Source organism: Gallus gallus, chromosome 1, assembly GCF_016699485.2.
Source record: "Gallus gallus isolate bGalGal1 chromosome 1, bGalGal1.mat.broiler.GRCg7b, whole genome shotgun sequence".
NCBI lineage: Eukaryota > Metazoa > Chordata > Aves > Galliformes > Phasianidae > Gallus > Gallus gallus.
In genome coordinates this window covers 185924261-185944597 of record NC_052532.1, presented here as the reverse complement: position 1 = coordinate 185944597, position 20337 = coordinate 185924261, and the positions used below count along the sequence as shown (strand labels likewise).

The 20337-nt window shown below is 39.3% G+C and overlaps 1 protein-coding gene across 6 annotated transcripts in view; it reads right to left on the bottom strand.

The window, feature by feature from the left end:
• SLC36A4 (solute carrier family 36 member 4) overlaps nucleotides 1-20337 on the bottom strand; it is a 105363-nt gene that overhangs the window by 69787 nt on the left and 15239 nt on the right. For 3 of the 6 annotated variants that reach the window (XM_417200.7, XM_040671939.2, XM_025146899.3), the window contains exons 2-8: nucleotides 19917-20037; nucleotides 18213-18303; nucleotides 16752-16840; nucleotides 15621-15716; nucleotides 14010-14094; nucleotides 8288-8515; nucleotides 7170-7268 (exon numbers count right to left, since the gene is read on the bottom strand). In XM_417200.7, the coding sequence (XP_417200.5) occupies nucleotides 7170-7268; nucleotides 8288-8515; nucleotides 14010-14094; nucleotides 15621-15716; nucleotides 16752-16840; nucleotides 18213-18303; nucleotides 19917-20037 (809 nt within the window). Of the gene's footprint in view, nucleotides 1-7169; nucleotides 7269-8287; nucleotides 8516-14009; nucleotides 14095-15620; nucleotides 15717-16751; nucleotides 16841-18212; nucleotides 18304-19916; nucleotides 20038-20145; nucleotides 20189-20337 lie in introns of those variants that run through there. The other 3 variants (XM_040671938.2, XM_015280409.3, XM_015280400.3) reach the window with 3 other exon arrangements.

The window sequence follows — 20337 nt, the reverse complement described above, 5'->3', positions numbered from 1 at the left end:
CGACTGTACAAGTGAAAACAGGTTGCAATGTTTTCCTTCAAGGATTAATTAGCATCATCAGAAATAAACAAGATTAAGGATCCTACAAAGATTTACAACTCTAAATACAGAAATATATCTATCCAGAAGTATTAACCCTTTTTCTTAACCACTTTACTTAAAACACAGCATAAAAGATGCATTCACACAAGGTAAGAGCTTGATCTTAACATTTTGCATAAACACTAGCTTTGGTTTCTTAAGTCAACACAACCAGCAAGTTCAGAAACAAATTTTCTTAACAAAGAGATAAAATTAACCTCATTATTTCAGAGGACAAATATTTATCTGGGACGATATTATCTCCAGCAACAAGAGAATAAAAGGAATATAAACCTAATAAATTCACTTGTGAAATCCACAGTAATTCAACAGATGCTTACTGATGCAGAAAGAACGCATGGAGAACAGCAATACACACTCCAGGACCAAGACAGTTAAAAGCTAACAGGATCCCACTGGATAAACCCAAGCGATTCAACAGTTTTTGTGACTCATATCTGACATTTCAACATCAACATCATCAAAAGAAAAAAAAACTATCCTATTCTGGAAAATCAATCCATCTGACACAGAAGAAGAGAAGACACCGACCATTCTGCTTTTTTCAGAACAGAAAGCTTCATACACTTTCATTTGAAATGACTGCATAGCACCTTGACTTCTAAACTACTCATTTACTCTTTCTGTGAAGCACTCAAACAGTTCAAGTACAAGTGTGAGAATATACAACACACCACTTTCTAGTGTAATCTTCTACAAATGCTTTCATCATTATGCCACTTCCCTACATCTCCTATTTTCTTCTCCTGCTCTTGACAAATCTCTCCTCCAGGTGTACAACTTTTAAGCCACAACGTATATTAGAGAACCACTACTGAAATTTGTCAGAGTGCTCCACAGTGGTTGATAAGGGCTCTTTCAGCAGGATATTTATTCATAAATGTTTATAACTGGTATTTTGAGCCATATAGTAACATCATATATTTAAAAAAAGACAACTCTCTGGGCAGCCTGTTCCAGTGCTCTGCCACCCTCAAAGCAAAGAAGCTTTTCCTCATGTTGTCAATTACACAAGAGCTACAAAACTCTAAAACTTAAGATGCAAACATTTATTCTAATTAGCTACTCAGTTCAGGAAAAGTTACTAACACTTCTGCAGCTTCACAGCTCTATTCAAAGTATTAGGCATATAATGAAGGCTCATAGTTAAATATCACTTAGGCAATTCAATCCATTGCAGATCAGTACTCACACAGAACATACTAGAAAGGAGGACAATAACTAAGACAATTGCAAATGAGTGCAAAAGAGCAGCAACTCATTACTGGATAATGGACAGAAAGGATGAAAAACTTGACTAAAACAGAAAGAAATAAAAAAAACACAAAATGCTTCTACCCGAAATTAGTTACTGCACTGCCCAATTATGTGTGTAATGAATATAAGAAGTCTTTTTCCATCTTTACTACACACATTTAAAACACGGAAGTCTTCCATCTGAGATGTTCACATTCAAACAGAGGAATAAGCATTTGTGTCCCACTGAAGTCATCCATACCACACCCCAAAAACTGCTCACCACAAGATAGCAAAGCAGAACGCAATGGATTGGCACTCCACTCCTGTTTCACAGAATCACAGAACTGCAGGTGTTGAAACAGACCTCTGGAGAGTCCAATCCCCTGCTAATGCATGTTCTCTACAGCAGGTTGCATAAGGAAGCATCCAAGAGGGTTTTGAATATACCTCCATACAGGGAGACTCCACCACCAATCTGGGCAGCCTGTGCTTCCAGTGCTCTTTCACTCTCAAAGTAAATAGTAAATAGTCTGCTCCTGTGCCTTTAAGACTTCCTTCCTGAGGAGCATCCAGCCTTCCTGGACTCGCCTGCCCTCCAGGACTGACTCCCCAGAGACCCTTCCTGCCAGTGTCCTGAACAGTTCAACGACTGCCCTGCCAAAAACCAGGGTAGCAGTTTTGCTGACCCCACTCCTGACAACCAAGAATTGAGAACTCAACCATTTCACAGTCATTCTGCCCAAGACAGCTCCATTGCAGCACTCAAGGATGGATCCCACCACGTTTCAGTAATGGCAACTGAAAGTCACACTTTGCCTGCCACACTGTGGCTTCCAGCTCCTTCTGTTTTTGCCCATGCTGTGTGCAATTGTGTAGATGCCCTTCTGCTTAGACACTGGCCTCATCCCCAACACAATCAGATGTGTTTTCCTGGTCCTCTCAGTATCCCTCCCTGCCACTGAAGGGACAGAGGAGAACACCACCTGCACTTGGAGGGTAATCTCCCTGTCCTTATCTCCAGCCATGAGTTTTTTGTCCATCACATTTTGTCCTTCTGCTCCCTTGAGAAGTGAGACAGTTGTATGGCAGGGCTGAGCAGCTCATCACTGTGAAATCTCCACAACAGCCAATAACAAGAAGCCCAGCTTTTTACCAACACTTAGATGAATCTGAATGAGACTTGGTTTGTTTATTTCTAAAAAAAATAGACATTTGGCTACAATCTTTTGCCTCCTTCCTCACTTCTTTTTAAACATGCTCACAAGAGAGTCAAATCAAGAGGCTTTGTTCAGCAGTTATGGCATGCCTCTCACTGACAAGACATTTAAAGTTCACAATTACCATGTATATTTACAAGAAGGTCATATACACAGTCAACAAATACTGTTGATGCCTACATTTTGGTGACCAAATTTAAAAGCAACCTCTGATGATACTGCCTTCATCTCAGCTGTCTCAAAAGAACAGCAATGAAACTGATGCACCCCAACCTAGAGATGACCCAAGTTTACCCAGACTGTGTCATGTTACCTGTTAAATGTCTGCCAAACCCAGTCTGACAACAGAACAGAGAGCCACTGGGATTCATTAACTATTTAAAACAATATTACTACCCTGGCAGAAGAATTTAAGAATGAGAGGCTTTTATCTCAATGCCATAGGCCTAACAAGCTCATCTGCATCACTTTCAAAATCCAAATACTGACACTTTAAAAATTATAATCCACTTAGTTGTCTCCTTTTAAAGCTCCTGGAATTGGTTAGCTGCTGCCGAAGGGGACTGCAGAGCCTGTCATTGGGTATACAAATACCACCCTACCTCCCTGCTGCAAAGCTGTGATATCCAGTTTAAAAGCAGTTTTAATAGATGTCTTCAAGAAATAGGCTAAAATATCAGTCATTTTCTAAACTTGGAAGTACTGTTTAGTAACACTTTCTCTCTGCTATGCAGACAGTGCAGTGCAGAACTCCAAAAAACCAGTACTAACTGAGCATATTTATACATAATACATAATATATATATATTTATTGTTTAAACTTCATGAATTACTTTATCCTCCTTCTCTCCCCTGAAGTTTATATTAAAATAGCACTTCCATATTTGAATTTGGTTTTTACACCTCAAACAAGAATGAATATTGGAATTTGACTGCTAAGTATTCATTAATTATAACTACGGTTGCATAGGTTCAACATCATGCAGTTCTCACCTGCACACAGTAATGCTACAGACATATCCAAGCCCAAAGGCCTCAGTTTTATGCCCTTCTAAAAAACAGTTTTAACTGCATTTTAGGTCTACTCAGAAGCACAGTCTGAAACTACCTTTTTTCCGTGACTGAATTAATTCACATTTTTTATATAAACAGATCTGCTCATCCATGGAATATGAAAGATGCTCTCAAACACTATTCTTATAAAATAACATAACACGTTCTGTGAACATTTGTTCCATCTATCACTTGCAGCTACAGCATTCAAAAAGTAGTGTTGATACTTTCTTCTCTTCTGTGGCCTGAATATCAACCTCATGACTTCACAGGTAGCTTCATCCAGAGCAGGGAACCCACAACCAGAGGGGAGCTAAAGCACAGAGGGAAAGCAGCAGCAGTACATTCTGCCATCCCCAGCAGCACTCTGTCCATAAAGAGGTCCACAAAGGGTTGAATTACGTTGATGCTAGACTGAACATGAGCCAGCAGTGTGCCCAGGTGGCCAAGAAGGCCAAATGTCATCCTGGCTTGTATCAGAAATAGTGTGGCCAGCAGGAACAGGGAAGTAATTATCCCCCTGTACTCAGCACTGGTGAGGCCGCACCTCAAGTACTGTGTCCAGTTTTGGGCCCCTCACTGTAAGAAAGACATCGAGGCCCTGGAGCATGTCCAGAGGAGGGCAACAAAGCTGGTGAGGGGTCTGGAGCACAGGCCTTATGAGGAGAGGCTGAAGGAGCTGGGATTGTTCAGTCTGGAGAAGAGGAGGCTCAGGGGAAACCTTATTGCTCTCTATAACTACCTGAAGGGAGGTTGTAGTGAGCTGGGGGTCAGCCTCTTCTCTCGTGTGACTAGTGATAGGACTAGAGGGAATGGCTTCACACTGCACCAGGGAAGGTTCAGGCTGGACGTTAGGAAATACTACTTCTCTGAAGGGGTGGTCAGGCACTGGAATGGGCTGCCCAGAGAGGTGGTGGAGTCACCGAGCCTGGAGGTGTTCAAGGAAGGTTTGGACGTTGTGTTGAGGGACATGGTTTAGTGAGAACCATTGGTGATGGGTGAATGGTTGGACTGGATGATCCTGTGGGTCTTTACCAACCTTAGCGATTCTATAATTCTGTGAATTTCTCCATCTGTTGAACAACACATTATGGCCTCCTGGATTGAAACTTCAAGGATTAAAACAAAACCATACATCCAAAACAATCTATCGTATCCACTTACAGCTACCACTGCTTCACAAATGGTACTTATATCACTATTCGGTACAATTTTCACGACGTCATCCTCATCTTAGAATTAAGACTTAGAATTTAGACGTTCCAAAATCCCAGATGGATTCCCATAATAATTAACAATAGCCACCAGATCTGCTATACTAAGCACTCAATTCCCGTTCCTAGCTCAGCATTAAGAAATCATTGTCTACTCTGCTGACAGCTCTTCCTGTTAGCAGATAGATCATCAACACCCAGCTGCCAAGACAAGTGCAAGCTGCAGCAGGTATGTTATACCAACCAGCAGTGATCCCACTTCTATAGAAACCTCATACTGAACAAAAAATGAATAGCAAGCACATCAAAGTGCAGCATTCTTTCAGCATCACAGCTGAGTAGGCATTACTGTTATCCTCTAACAGGACTAACTTTATTTCTGCTGGAGGAGTTGTATTACAAGTGAACTTCCCTGAAATTTAGTAAAATGACAAAATGGTTCAAATCAGCCATCAAACAAGAGTTTAGGTTGATCCTGCAAACAGACGTGGACAGCTCAAATCATCATATTAATACATAAAATATTTTTAAAGGCTCAGCTTTCTAAGATGACTTTGAGAAACTACTCATACTGGCATTCTGTGAAAAAATATTTTTTAAAAAAACAGAACACAATCTGTAGAATTATACAATCATTCAGGTTGGAAAAGGCCATCAAGATTGAAGTCCAGCCACCCACCTAAGACTACAGGTCCGCTGCTAAACCATGTCCCTAAGCTTCCATTCCATCAATATCTCAAGGGATGGCAATTCCACCACCTCCCCATGCAGCCTGTTCCAAAGCCCAACCATCCCTTCCATGAATAAATCCTTCCTCATATCCAATTTAAACCTCCCCTGGTGCAACTTATGGACACTGACTGGCCCTCCGTCTCTTATCACCTGAGAAAAGAGATCAATGTCTGCCTCACTGCAACCTCCTTTCAGGCACTTTTAGACAGCAATGAGGCTACCCCTCATACAACTTAAGAGTATTAAATTTAACACAGCCCAATCTGTTAGATTAACTGAAGATGGATTTGGTTTTTTTTTGGTCAAGAGTTGCCATGGGCATCAAACAGCCTAGGTCCATTTGCTATGGCAGAACATCCAGATGACATGAAAAAAGATGTTGAGATTCAAGCAATCACATTGTAGCTAAACCTCTATATCAGTCAGTTCAGTCTAAGAAACAGTGAAAAACAGTCTGAGAAATGGAGATTCATCATAACTAGACCCATACATCCTCTCTGTGAAAACACTTCCATAACATATTCAGATTTAGGACTTTCACTATTCAGCTCTTCTGCTTTAGTTCAGAGCTGACTATTCCAGAAATTAAAAGATACTTGCAATCTCCAACACATTATGTCAATGAGAAACAATAATCATTTCAAATAAAATGCATGTTGTCTTGGGGGTATTGCATTTTGGTTTGGCCTTTTATTTTGGTTGGTTGGTTTGTGTGTCCTTGTTTTTGTTGCTTCTTTAGCTTTAGTTTCAAGCACATGCTAGCACTTGGTGAAGTACATAGCTATAGCAGTAACAAATACAGTGGACAGTAATTTCTGAACAGTTTACAAACATTATGACCTACCATTGCTAGGTGCCTCTTTAAAAAAAAAAATAGTACATGGAACAAAAATGCTAACTAACTTGTAGACCTTGCTAGTGCAAGATGCAATCAGAAAGCCCTTAGATGCAGCAGGATATGAATGCAAGAGCTTAAAAAAACCTCACTCTTCAAAAACGTATCTTAGGAGTGATAAATAACTAACATATTTCAGGAAACAGTGAGATTCACTGTCATGAGTCCATGAGTCAAAACGATATTTGGAAATTTCCAGACTTCTTCTTATCATCACCATTGCTATGAAGCCATCCCTATAGACAACTTTGAGGCCAGACAAATAATGCTTTTACAGTAAATCACTTCTGTCCTCCGTGATCTCAAAAGAAAAAGGCAGATGCTGAAATAGGTTGGGGTTTTTTTGTACACTCAACACTTCAAACTGAGCTATTGGATTATAATTATAGTCTCATCATATTATTAGCTGAATATTAAATGAATATTAATTTTAAATATTATTATTACATTGCTGTCTTAATCTATTTATGTATTACATACATTCTTGTAAATGGGAAGGTGCTAAGTGTTCAATTAGCAATCAGCAACCACTAAAATACCCCTCTTCAGGAATGTTCTGTCCTCAACTTTTGGCTTAGACAAATTACAACGCAGTTCATATACCTGGAAGACTAGTGATTTGACAGGAAAAAAATAAATACCAGAAGTCTTCAAACCGTTTATATTCCAACATCTGACAGATCTAGATATTTTGAAGAGTCAGTAATAACAACTTACCACACCAATTCCTTCAAAAGCAAATACTGCTGTTCCAAAAAATAGGGGATATTTCTTCCAGCCGACCATGGGAGGCAGTTTTCGAGGATCTGCTATATCCTAAAGAAAACAAAGCAAAACAGTGCTACATAAACAACATCAGTTGTTCCTACAATTCTGATTGCTGCATTAGGCTCTAGGAAAGAAAAATCAGCAGATGTTGACAAAAGAATACACTCCCCCAATCTCTTCTGTGGAATTTCTGCCTCCTATCCCAGGTTGTGGATGCCCGATCCCTGGAGGCATTCAAGGCCAGGCTGGATGAGGCTCTGGGCAGCCTGGTCTAGTGGTTGGTGACCCTGCTCATAGTAAGGGAGTTGAAACTACATGATCATTATGGTCCTTTTCAACCCAGGCCATTCTATGATTCTATGATTCTATTCTAGTTATCTTTTCTGAAAAGATACCTCTAGCTATCTTTTCTGCCTTCCTCCTAATTCTCTGCTTCCTGCCCTATTATGACTCATGTGAAAGTTTTCTCTACCAGTAGCAGCATATCACACAACATATATCTAGGTGCTGTGCATGCAGTGGTGTTTACCGTTTATACATTAAAAATCATAAGAATGAAAAAATGTAGAGGTTTCTGTATGTGTTCTCAGCCATGAGTTCAATTTGTTCTATTTTCAAGTGCCCCCAAATGTTAAAAACAGCAGCAATCCAGAAAAGTCAAAAAACATCTTCTTAGGAGACAGAAGAATGCAGTACCTGTTCTTACATAAGTAATTGCAATGGAGAAATACTAGAAACAAAATCTGTTCTTCTGTTGCAGTGAATTGAAATGGACTGGCCACAGATTGAAACCTCTGAAGATTTGTGTGCAATCTACTCTTTTCCACTCAAGGACTTAAGAACCTTTATAATCTGTATTTTCAATATGTTAAGTGCAGCAATATTGTCCATTATTTCAAAAATACGTTAGAAGTATATTTAAAGCGTATCTCAAGCGTTAAGGTGCCCCCTTACCTCAAATTACAATTCTGACTTTCAGAAATTGTCAGAAATTATTGGTCAGAGACTACCTATCCCAAGCAACATGTAAGAATCACATGCATAATAAAAAACTTTTCTATACTCACTCTAACAATATACTGGTAAATGATCACCAAGCTGACAGCCATGGACAGATTGGCTAGCAGTGAAAGGAAGGACAGGCTCTTCAGGTCACGAATAAAGACCAGGAGGATCATAAATGGCAGGAAACAAAGCATGTATATTCGTAAATCAGTACTCCTTTTCTCAGAAGAATTGCTAGTAACAGTGACATTTATAGAAGCAGTTTTGTCTTCCAAAAATCCTTCATGGACCTGTAAGGAAAAAAAAAAGTTTTCAATAGCTTTAGCACTGAGTGGTCACATTAGTGATCATGTTCCTGCTTTTTTACAGTGCTGAATGTCAAGCATTTTGGTTTCTCCATACTTACAATGCAAAGAGAAAGACAGGGTAAGTGTTTCATCCTCAAGGCATTTCATCCTTAAGATAAATGATGAAACCGGGCCATAAAGGACCTCATCATAATCCCACTTGTGACTAAAGAAGAAATCCACATGAGCAGAGAATCATAGAATCACCAAGGTTGGAAGAGACCTCAAAGACCATCCAGTCCAACCATACACCTACCTCCAATATTTCCCACTAAACCATGTCCCCCAGTACAACATTTAAATGCTTCTTGAACATCTCCATGGACGGTGACTCCACCACCTCCCTGGGTAGCCCACCCCAGCACCTAACCACTCTACTGGAGAAGAAACTTTCCCTAACGTTCAACCTGAATCTCCCCTGGAGCAACTTGAGGCCATTCCATGTAGTCCTATTGCTAGTATTACTATTACATACAAGTTTGTATCTAGTCGTAGCAGTTCTCAGCAAACAGCATAGTTTCTGATACCTAATAACATCTATTTTATTTTACGTGTCACAGTAACTCAATCAGAAATTCATGATGGTGTGATGTATGAAACAGATTCCTTTACAGGAGTGCTTCACTTAATTTTATTTACATACCCCACTTTCCATTACATTTTTCATTTATATAGCCCAAGCACAGAATCCACTGCCTTCAGCTGTATCCGTGAAGATTACACACTTGTGCAAACTTGGCCAACAGACTCCTGATACTAGGCATGCACAGGTAGCAAGTGCAGAAAATTCAGTTTAATTAACAAACATGCTTCATGAAAGAACGATGTCAGCAGAATTCAACTTCCTTTGTCACTTCAACCAAAGACCACTCTTCCTGCTTACACCCCAAATCCTAGCCTTTCTGTCACACAGTCTACAGATTATGCAAAATCCAGTGGGATCAAAACAGCAGTCCTCGAGCTAATCAGTTTCCTGTAATTCCTTCCTTATTCAGTACAGAGCAACATGCAGTACAATACACGTGGCCATATCTAGCACTGAAACAGTGCGTGACCACACACACAATGCAAACAGGACTATACTGTAGTCTGGAATGAAAAGGCCAAAGTAACACTTCACAGTTCATCCTATTGACAGGTCATCTTCAAACTGCCAAAGACCTAATAAAATGTTCTCACACAAAAAGAATATGTTTGCATATTTTAGCTTTATTGCCAAACAATGAGCAAACGACACTTTTCCAGCAAACTCAGCAAATATCCATGAGACAATTGGATAAGAGCCAAGACTCTTAAGATCTTCTGTTACTCAAGCAGGAAAAGCAAAGTAACTATGGTGTGAAAGGAGACTGTGATCTTCTGGGTAGATTCTTTTGTCTACCTCACTGTGTTCCTTCTCCAGTCTTGTTGCAATCATACCCCCACTCTTTGTTTGAGTTTTGCCATTCTTCTCAGATTCTAGATGTCTTCACATTTAAGACCTTACTTGCAACCTGACAGACATATCTGCAAATCACAAACCTGAGTTTCTTTGATGCCCGGGGAAGAAACTCCTTCAGAAACACTTTCTTTGAAATTTGATACAATTAGAAACAGACTTGAAGCACAAATCATCCAGAAAAATCTGAGGTAATGCAGTCAACATTGTTCTAATCCCACAGGGGAATCAGAAAAGATTTAGAGCCAGAAGCTACACTACATCTCCAGTAGTGAGAAGGGTGTATAAACATTTCAGAATTGAAAAGATTAAATAAATATTAAGACTCACATACAGTACTGTCTAAGTAAATCTGATGAACACCCCATTCACTCACCAGAACTATTCCAAAATGCTTTGTCACCTCTTAGCTCTCTGAAGTGGTAGATTAAGCAAGGGAAAAAGACTGCAAGGGAAAAAGTTTGGTATGGTACTAGTTTAACTAGGAATATCAAATAAGAGATGCCAGTGGAAGTTCTCCCTTGTTCCATGTGGCTGTCAAGTTTGCACACACCAACTTGCCAACAGCTGGACACAGATTGGAATACAAGAGGTTCCCTCTTGTAAAGGAAGAAGTATTGTCCCAGGAAGCAGTACTGTGCTGCACAGGTGATAGAGCACTGACACAGCTTGCTCAGAGAGGTTGTGGGGTCTCTTCCTTGGAGATTTTCCAAAGCTGCCTGGACGTGGACCTGAGTATCCCTGCCCTGCGTTTCCCTGCTGGGGTAGGGTTGGAGCAGGTGTTGACAGATCCCTGCTAACCCCATTTTGTGCACTGATGATAATCAGAATACATGGTATTCATAACAGCAAAGGTATTGGTCAAGGATTAGTATTATTAACACTATTACAATGATTTTCTTTTATCTTTGTTTTCCACTCCCTCGTTCCTCCTGTTCACCTGCATCATCTTTCCACTAACCAAAATAAACAGATATAAAGTTGCATTAATTTGTTCTTTGGTGCCCTCTAAGGGACAGATTTCTGCAAACAGAAAATTTGCCCAGAAGGAAACACCACCCTCCCTGCCAGAGGAAAGGGCACAGGGCAAAGTAAATCATACACACTTGCAAATCGCATTTCTGAACTGCTGATGACTTTAATTCATTCACAGGGTACACATCACGGGGTTCTGCAGCTATTGCTTTAATAGAGTTTGTTTCTCTTGTAAGTTCTGTTCCCAGCTTTCAGCTCTTCACGAAAGCAGCAAAAGATTTTATGTAAGTTTTGTTTCCAAAACTTGTAAGACAGGTGATCAGTCTTTCCTTTTGCTTAAGGTCAAAATAAATTGGCTGGAAGTCCATCACTACTCCAGTAAAAGTTCTCTAACTCAGGGCTCTGAGAGTCCCAGCACTCATCATTACTGTTGAAGGCAGAGGCAAAGAAGTCAGCAAGCGTCTCCGCTTTGTCTATGCCCCTATTTTGTAAGGTGACCATCCTCATCAAGTAATGGAACAATCTGCTGTTAACATACTTTAAAAAAAAAATAAACCTTTCTGCTGTCCCTTCAAGCATTGGCTAAGTTAAAATCTAACAGAGCTTTGGCTGCACAGACTCTCTCCTTACAATGGCAAATAGCATCTCTGTAGAGCTCCCATGTAGCCCAGCCTCACTTCTAACATCCATAAACTTTTCCAACTAAGCTCTAGAAGATCTTTGCTCAGCCACGCCAGTCTTCTGTTCTGTTTGACTTCTGACGTTTTGGAATTGCCTGCTCTTGCACTCAGAGATGGCTCCTAAAAAGCTACCAGCACTGATGGACCCCATTACCTCCAAAAGCAGGTGCCCAGGGACCTTGCTAATTAGTTCTTTGAGCAGCCCCAAGTCTGTTCTCCCTACATTTAGGGTCAAAGTTTTGGTGGCAGCTTTCCTCCTAATACCAAGAATTTAAAACTCAACTACTTCATGGTCAGCATGGCCAAGACAATCACCAGTCATCACTTCCCCCATAAAACCCTCCCTTTTTACAAACAACAAATGTAAGTACCTGTACCTTATTAGAACCCTTAAGAGTACCTGCACCATGAAGTTGTCTTCAGTGTACCTCAGGAATTTCCTAGGCCTGTTTGTTTGTATCGGATGCATGACCAGTATGTACTGTTAGATGTATGACCAATGTATGTGTTGTCAGTTAACATGTGGGAAGTTAAAAGTTACCCACAAGAGCAAGGGCAGCCCATCTCAAGATATCTTTGAATAAGAAATAGCCTAGCTCCTCCCTCACACACAGTGCAGCCCTCACTGCCCTTCCTGACTGCCCCTGCTGAAGGGCCTACAACTGTTCATCATGATACAACAGTCACAGGACTTCTCCCAAGTCTCACTTATGTCAATGATGCCATAGCTCTGGAACTGAGCAAAAGCTTCTAGATGGTCTTGCTTATTCCTCATGCTGTGTGAGTTAGAGCAGTAACACTTGAAGTGAGTTCCAGTGTGCGTGCTCCACGCATGCTTTTGTTTGGTTTTATCAGTGACAAATGACTGTGTGGCAGAAAAAGGGTAGTCTGGTTTTATTGCAAGGTTTGAGGGTTGCTTGGGAGGTATAAAGACAGTTCTGGCTGTGAATTATTAAAACTTACAAGTTTTAATTGACTTTTTCATAAATCTAGCATTACAAAATATTTGACTTTTAGACATCCTGAGACATCCAAAGCTTGCATAAACTAATCATAGCAGTTTTCTAATAATTAATATTCATTTTTAAAATACACAACACCTTGATATGTGTTTGTTTGCATCTATTTAATACTACATGAAAACATGAAATGCTTCTTAAGCAGTAATATTTAATATTTTCTTTAATAACATAGATGTAGTAAGCACAGTTGAAACATCTTTCCAGATGGAAAGTGAAAGAATACAGAAGGAAAATTCAAAGATTTCATAGGTAAGCAGAAACTATCAGTATAAAATGAACTAGAAGAAATGCCAGAATGTAACTCAGCAGTAAAGGATCAAGAAGTCACAGTGAATCACAAATCAATCACGAACAAATAACGACATGCTCCTGCGAGACAATCATTATACTCAAATGTCAAGTCTGGGATATGAACTGCAAGACCTGCAGAAAAACCAAGTCTACTGGTCACAAGCAAGACTTCAACTAGACTAGCATAAACAACTGCTGCGACAAAACTTGGCAAAAAGAACGTAACCAACTGCAGAATGTTCACAGAAAGTAAAAAAATATCACTTCATTCCAAATAAAGATGGAAGAAACCAGAAATTTTAGTTTAAAAAGGAGGTGAGGGGAGATGTGATATCAGTATTAAAAAAAGTAAAAGGCATCCATACTTAAAATACAATAAAATACTTGGAGGCAGAGCAGGAAATAACAGTCTTAAATTGCAAATAATCAGTTCTAGCCTAGACACAAATAAGTTGTCTAACAAAGCACTGGAATCAATTAACAGGGAGGCTATAGAAATTCCAAGACCAGGTATTTTTTAAGAGCAAGATCAGGACTGGTTTAGATTCAACAGATTCTGTGGGACAATAAGCAGCTAAATAACTGCAAGACAGTTCTGGAAAACAGAAGAGGTTAAACAAAAACAGATTCAAAGAAAGATTCCTGTGACACAAAAAGGTAAAATACACTTGGGAGATCAGGGGTTAAAAAAAAGGCAGCAGCGGGGCCTGGTAAAACAGGAAAGTTCCAAGAAAACTAGATGCTAAACCAGATGCAGTCTTATTTTTACCATTTTTTAAGATTCATTTTGAAATTTGACAAACGAATCAGAGGGCAATGAAGCTACAGCCACCTGCACGATATGCCAATTGAGATCGTTTCGCACGCTGCCCCTTTTTTCCAAGAGCAATTTGGGGGAAACCACGACAGAGAGTATTCTGTGCATCTCTCAACTCCACATTCTACAAGTTCTGTTGGACTGTAGAAGGAAATAAAAGTAGTGGAAAACATATTTAATGCCAAAGCTGTTTCCATACAGTAGCTTTACTCACTTGTTTAACGTTTTCTGCCAAGAATACAACATAAACACTACAAAATCCCAGCTGTGTTATCACTAGGAAAAAGTCCACAATATACCTGAGAAAGGAAAAATAAACAAACATACGTTATAGTTCACATATGCTAACCTATTTCTATCTAACACACAATTATATCTCCTGTAAATTACTCTCACCAACAATGGAATGTAGGTTCCTCTTCTGACAAAAATAAAGTGGTTTTGTGGCTTTTTTTGGTGGTGGCGGTGATTTTCTGAGCATTTTTTTAAAGGCACATCACATGCTTTCAAGTGTCATGAAAGGAAATTCAAGCATTTAACGGTGTTGCACAAATATAAACAATGGACATATACACTCAGTTTGCAAATCACTTCTGCTGCAGTAATTTAGCACTATAACACAGCTGTTTTCCACTGATACCAGAGATGAAATGTCTCATATGGTCTTAGTTATATAAGCTCCAGCAATTCAAGATGACAAACATTTCACAGCTAATTGGATCTATACAAATGTATCCAAACACACATTCAGACACTGTTACTCTTGGGGAAAAAAATTCTAAACTATGGTTCATATGTTTTTGAAAATGATTCACAGGACGGTGGCCTGAAGACACAACATAATGAAACTCTCTTAATAGTTCCACAGTAGAGAAATGCCCCAATGAACAGATTTGCTGAAGAATGGTGTCTTTGGAAACAGAATTGTCATTGGTGGCATGTAACTCTTTGGTGCGTTACAGTATTTTCAATCTATTTCACTACAGACCAATCTCCCTCCAATCTCAGCTCCAGCCCATTCCTATGAAGTCATCACAAAAGACCCTGAAACACAACTTCCCTCGGCCTTATTTGAAATCAAGTGACAGCCAAAACATATGACACAAGGTGTTAAATCCTTGAAAATCACAAGACAAAAATATTCCCCTCAAGAGAGGAAAAAAAAAACCCTTAAAATTAACATGGAACAACAACTCAGATTTTCTGTTTCACTGTGTAGTCATACCATAAGCTATACAGCAACAGACAGCAAAGATAACATGATGCTCTTTTTTTTCCCAAGAGGGATGAAGCATTTAAGGGAGACAACAAGCTATCAATACCTGCGGGCTGCTCCTATAAAAATGTAGTAACTATTTCTCCATGTTCTTTTCTTGACAGAAATTAAAGAATGCCTTGATCCCTTCTAGACTAAATACAAAAAGTCATTTATGTTTGCAGTATCAACTACCTCAGAAAGCGAAGTCTGATGCAATGAAACACATTTGTGTTAAAAGCTGGCAGAAACTTTCATTCCTACATTAGGCAATACAGAATGCACTTCAGTGTATAGCACATGCCTTCCTATACTATAGATCAGAATTCTTTCCTTCACAGCTCCTTACAAACGAAATGCCTTACAGACAGACTCACTCCCCAGTCATCCCCAGCTTACAAGTTGACTCCAGGAAATAATTTTATGTGACAGTATTTGTTATTTCAAGTACAGAGAGTGCATTCTTAAAATTAGCTACATCTCAGTAAAAAGCAAATCTCCTAACCATTCCACGTGTAGCCACTAATTGTAATCATTGATTTATTAAATTTAATTCCACTGTCAACTCACCTTCCCCAGGAGGACCTTTTCTGAAGGGCAGTCAGAGGCCCCACTTCCATGGCATAACAAACTGTATCACTATAACCCAGTGAGGACTTTTTCAACCTGAGATCAAGGAATGAAGAAAGAATGGAGTTACTAGAAACAATAAGAGCCTAGATCTCCACCCTGAAAATGCTGGTGGCCTCACAGGGTTATAAGGAATCATCTGTGACCCCACTCTGCAGTTACTGAATTTCAGAAGTACAGCTTGGGCTTCTTTCTCACAGAAAGGAATACCTAGCACTCTCTAAGCATGTAAACCAAAGCTGTTTCCCATTAATTCAATAGTACTAAATCAGTTTGGGCTTTCTTTCCTGAATGATAGCTCTTCCAGCTACATGGACGCTAACAACTTTGTGCGTTTTCAGTTCAGAAACGTCAGCATGAGAACTTCCACTGCTGCCCTTTAACACCTGACCAAGACAAATATGGTTAATGACAATGACTACTAATGGAAATACTGTCAGCCCAATTTGAAACCACTTATCCCAAAGCGCCCTACATCTCATCTGGAAGACTGTCTAGCATTTATCTCTTCACTCTTATCATTTTAACACGATTCTTCAAAATTGTGGTGCTAAGAAACCAATTGTCACAATCCAAAGAAACAGAGCTCACATATAAGCATGAAATAAATTAACAATTCTCCATTTATTCTGTATTTATAAACTGACAATTTATGAATTGAACATTTTTCGAAGCTGTGAAGATTCAGAAGCTAAGAAAACTATGAAGACATAAGGGGGCTAAAGGACTGAAGGTAAGCCACTAAAACTATAACGACAAAGACCTGATTACTTCCATATTAGGAGAGGGAACAGAATATTGGACAATATATATTAAATATATATTAAACCCACTTAATTTTGTGTAGGAACAGAGAAGAAGTTTTTTATCAACGTATTAATGCAGTGTTGTTTGCAGTACAGCTATCATTTGTAGTTGCACCATAAGCACATGTATTCCTTCTTTTAAATACAAGGTTTTGAGCTGAACAAATTGTTACAACACCATGTCATTCCACAGACCAAAAATCAGAATTAGAGAAGAAAACATAATATTCCAACTCAGCAACAGAGTTAGTAGTTCCACATTTACCTCTGACATAGACAGTGGCTGCAACGTACCAAGATGTGCATACAATGAATGGATATAATTCCTATGAGCACAAGGCTGACTGGTCCGACCTGGCATGGAGACAAAAAGGAGGAAAAAGGATATACATAACAGAAGGAATATAAACAGAACTTCTCATGAAAATACACTGGGGGAAAATCTTTACATGCAAGAATTTCACATTTCAGCACATAAACAGATTTTAAGGATTCAAATGTAATGCAACCCCCCCTCCCCAACCCACCTGGCGGATTCGCAGCTGACTTTCTATGGCACTCCTCCCTTTTAACTGATCATTTGATAGATGATTTCTTAGAGATGATCATGCAGTGAATAGCAAGGGGGCACGAACAACCTCCCCCCATTAACAGTTTCATTAAGATATTCATCAAAAGAATTATCACAAGAGAAGGCTGAACACTTTGCACATTTCTATACCACGCTTTGGACCATTGCATTGTCATCAATTACTACTACAATTACTACTTCTCTGAAAGGGTGGTCAGGCACTGGAATGGGCTGCCCAAAGAGGTGGTGGAGTCACCGAGCCTGGTGGTGTTCAAAGAGCGTTTGGATGTTGTGTTGAGGGACATGGTTTAGCGGGAACCATTGGTGAAGGGTGAATGGTTGGACTGGATGATCCTGTGGGTCTTTTCCAACCTTAGCGATTCTATGATCAGCATTGCCATTTTAAAGGCTTCTTCCCATTACATTAGAACAAATGATGATGTGTAGTGTAATAAAAAAATAAAAACAAAGGGGGAAAAAAAAGCATGTCACAATCCCTCCCCGATAACTTTTACAATTATGAATCACAGATAATTTCTGAATTAAATAATTTCTTTTAGAACATAAGTTTGACCACAAGTTTTCACAGAAGGTACTTGCTATTCACACGTAACTTTCATCCTTACATTAAGGCTCCTGTAATAAAGAACTGTATTATTCAGTTAAAAATTTCACATGAGGAAATTTACACTACCTTCGAAAATGATACTGTTTGTTATTTGGTATAGACTAATTGTGCTCAGAAACAGAAGACTGATTTAAGAAGGTAACAGTACATCCTCTGACACACAATCTGGCTACAGAGAAGCCTGGACAAAGATGAGATAAACCCAAAACCAAATCCCTTTCACAGGAATCTGAATGAATCGAAATTTTTCTGTTTTCAGACAATTTTTTGTTTTCTACAGAGAAAAAAAAAATGTTTTGGCTAAGCAAAAATGCAACGTATTCTAACAGAATGACCTAGATTTAAAAAAAAAAGTTTGTTTGAATTTGTGTCAACCTTCACGTCTTCACCACACTGAAAAGGAAAAACAGAAAACAACTCAAAGTAGGTAGGTACAAACGGCAACTATATAGTTTTTCAGTCTCTGCCATGTATTTATAGATCCTGATAGGTAATTTCTCTATCTATGAAAAATAATTAAATCTTACCACAATGCCAGCATTTTTTATTGCAAGTGGCAGACCAAGAAGTCCAGTTCCAATGTTTCCTTTGAGAAGGTGGGTAAGCGTTTGTATAAACCTAAGGATACAAACAGAGCAAACCACACATCACGTAATCACATTAAAGGTACACTCACGGTGGATGGGGGAAGCGCACCCTCCATCATTTATTAGCATATAAGAAAGGCTTCAGTTGGAAAGGACCTTAAAGATCATCTGGTCCCAATATCGGCCATGAACATGGTTGCCACCCACTAGATCAGGCTGTCCAGGGTCCCACATCCAACCTGGCCCTGAACACCTCCAGGGATGGGGCATTTACAGCTTCTCCAGGAAGTCAGTGCCAGGGCCTCAACGCTCTCTCGGTGAAAATTTCTACCTAACATCTAATCTAAATATATCCTCTTTTAGGGTAAAACTGTTCTTTCTTGTCCTATCAATATCAGACCATGTAAAAAGTCACCTCTTCCTTCTGTTATAAGCTCCCTTCAAGTACAGGAAGACTATGATGAGATCAATCCAGAGCCTTGTCTTCTCCAGAATGAACAAGCTCAGCTCCCTCAGCCTTTCTTCACAGGAGAGGTGCTCCAGCCCTCTGAACATCTTCGTGACCCTCCTCTGGGCCCACTCCAACAACTCTATGCCTTTCTTGTGCTGGATGCAGTATTCCACGTGGGGCTTCCTGAGCACAGAGTAGAGGGGGACAATCACCACCCTCACCCTGCTGGCCACCACACTGTTGATGCTGCTCAGGATACATTTGGCCTTCCAGCTTTTCAACCACCAGGTTCTTCTCCACATCTGCTCTCAATGAATTCTCCTAGTCTGCAGACATATCTGGGATTGCCCCAAATCAAATGTAACACCTTGCACTTGGTGTTGTTGAACCTCACTGGGTTCACACGTGCACACCGTTTGAGCCTGTCCAGATCCTTCTGGTGGCATCCCTTCCTTCTGTTTTGCCAGCTTGGTATCATCAACATACTTGTTGAGGGTTAACTTGATCCCACTGTCTAGGTCATTGATAAAGATGATCTGTGAATCATCTCTTTGCTCTAACTACTTTAAAGTGGTCCAGCACATTCAAAGGATGTTCTTATTAATCTTTAGAAATGAGTTCTTTCAAATGGGACATATAAATCTGACCTCCAGGTCCCTCTTCCAGCTTGCTAAAGGCTATTTTCTGTGTAACTGTATTGTCATTTCGCCTCAGAAAGATTCAAAGTTTCATCAAAGCTATTTTATATTAATAACATTCAAAACAATTATCTGTCAGAATTGTGTTTTGTGACTATGAAAACTTTACTCAATAAAAAAGAAATAACAAAAACAGAGCTTACAAGTTCTTCAAATATAACTTCAACAAATAATCTATTTCCAATGTATCTTAAGCTTTTATTATGAAATTAATTCAATCCAAATTCACTGTAAACAGTGTTTGGATTTGGAGAGGCCCAATCACTTAACAATGGTCACCTTGGAATATTTTAGTCAGTGTACTGTAAGCTTCCAGACAACAAAGAACCCATACACAATTCACTGATTTTTGTACAGTTATGAAAAGCCCTAAGTATACCTGCAAAACCACAGCGTGGCTGCAGGTAAACCACTTAAGAGTTTACTAAGATACTTATGAGAAGAAAATTGGAGGCAACAAATTTTAACAAGCTGATAGTTAAGAATAATACGTACGTAATGCCTTCTTCACTGTCAAGTTGGTAATGCTTCTCAACTGGCAGGAAATTATTTTCACGCTCCTCATCCGAAACATCTGAATTTTGTTCGTCAATTAAAGGCTTCATTACTTCCATGTCTAAACAACAGAGTTAAAACAAACTTAGTCTCAGAAAGAAATGTATAGCTCAGAAATAAAAGACAATTTTCATATAATTTGCCATTCCATGAGATTTCTTTATGTTACCGAGTATAAAGCTGGTTTGGACAAATAGTTCTTTACATCACACATCTACTGAAGAAATGTTGTCTCATTTTAAAGGGGTGCACATTCACATTATTCAAAAGTGGGCTGGTTTATGGCCAAACACTACAGCTTTAACAAAAGCAACTTTGTATCATCAAAACAATGACGGTTTATACAGTTTTAAAGGCTAAT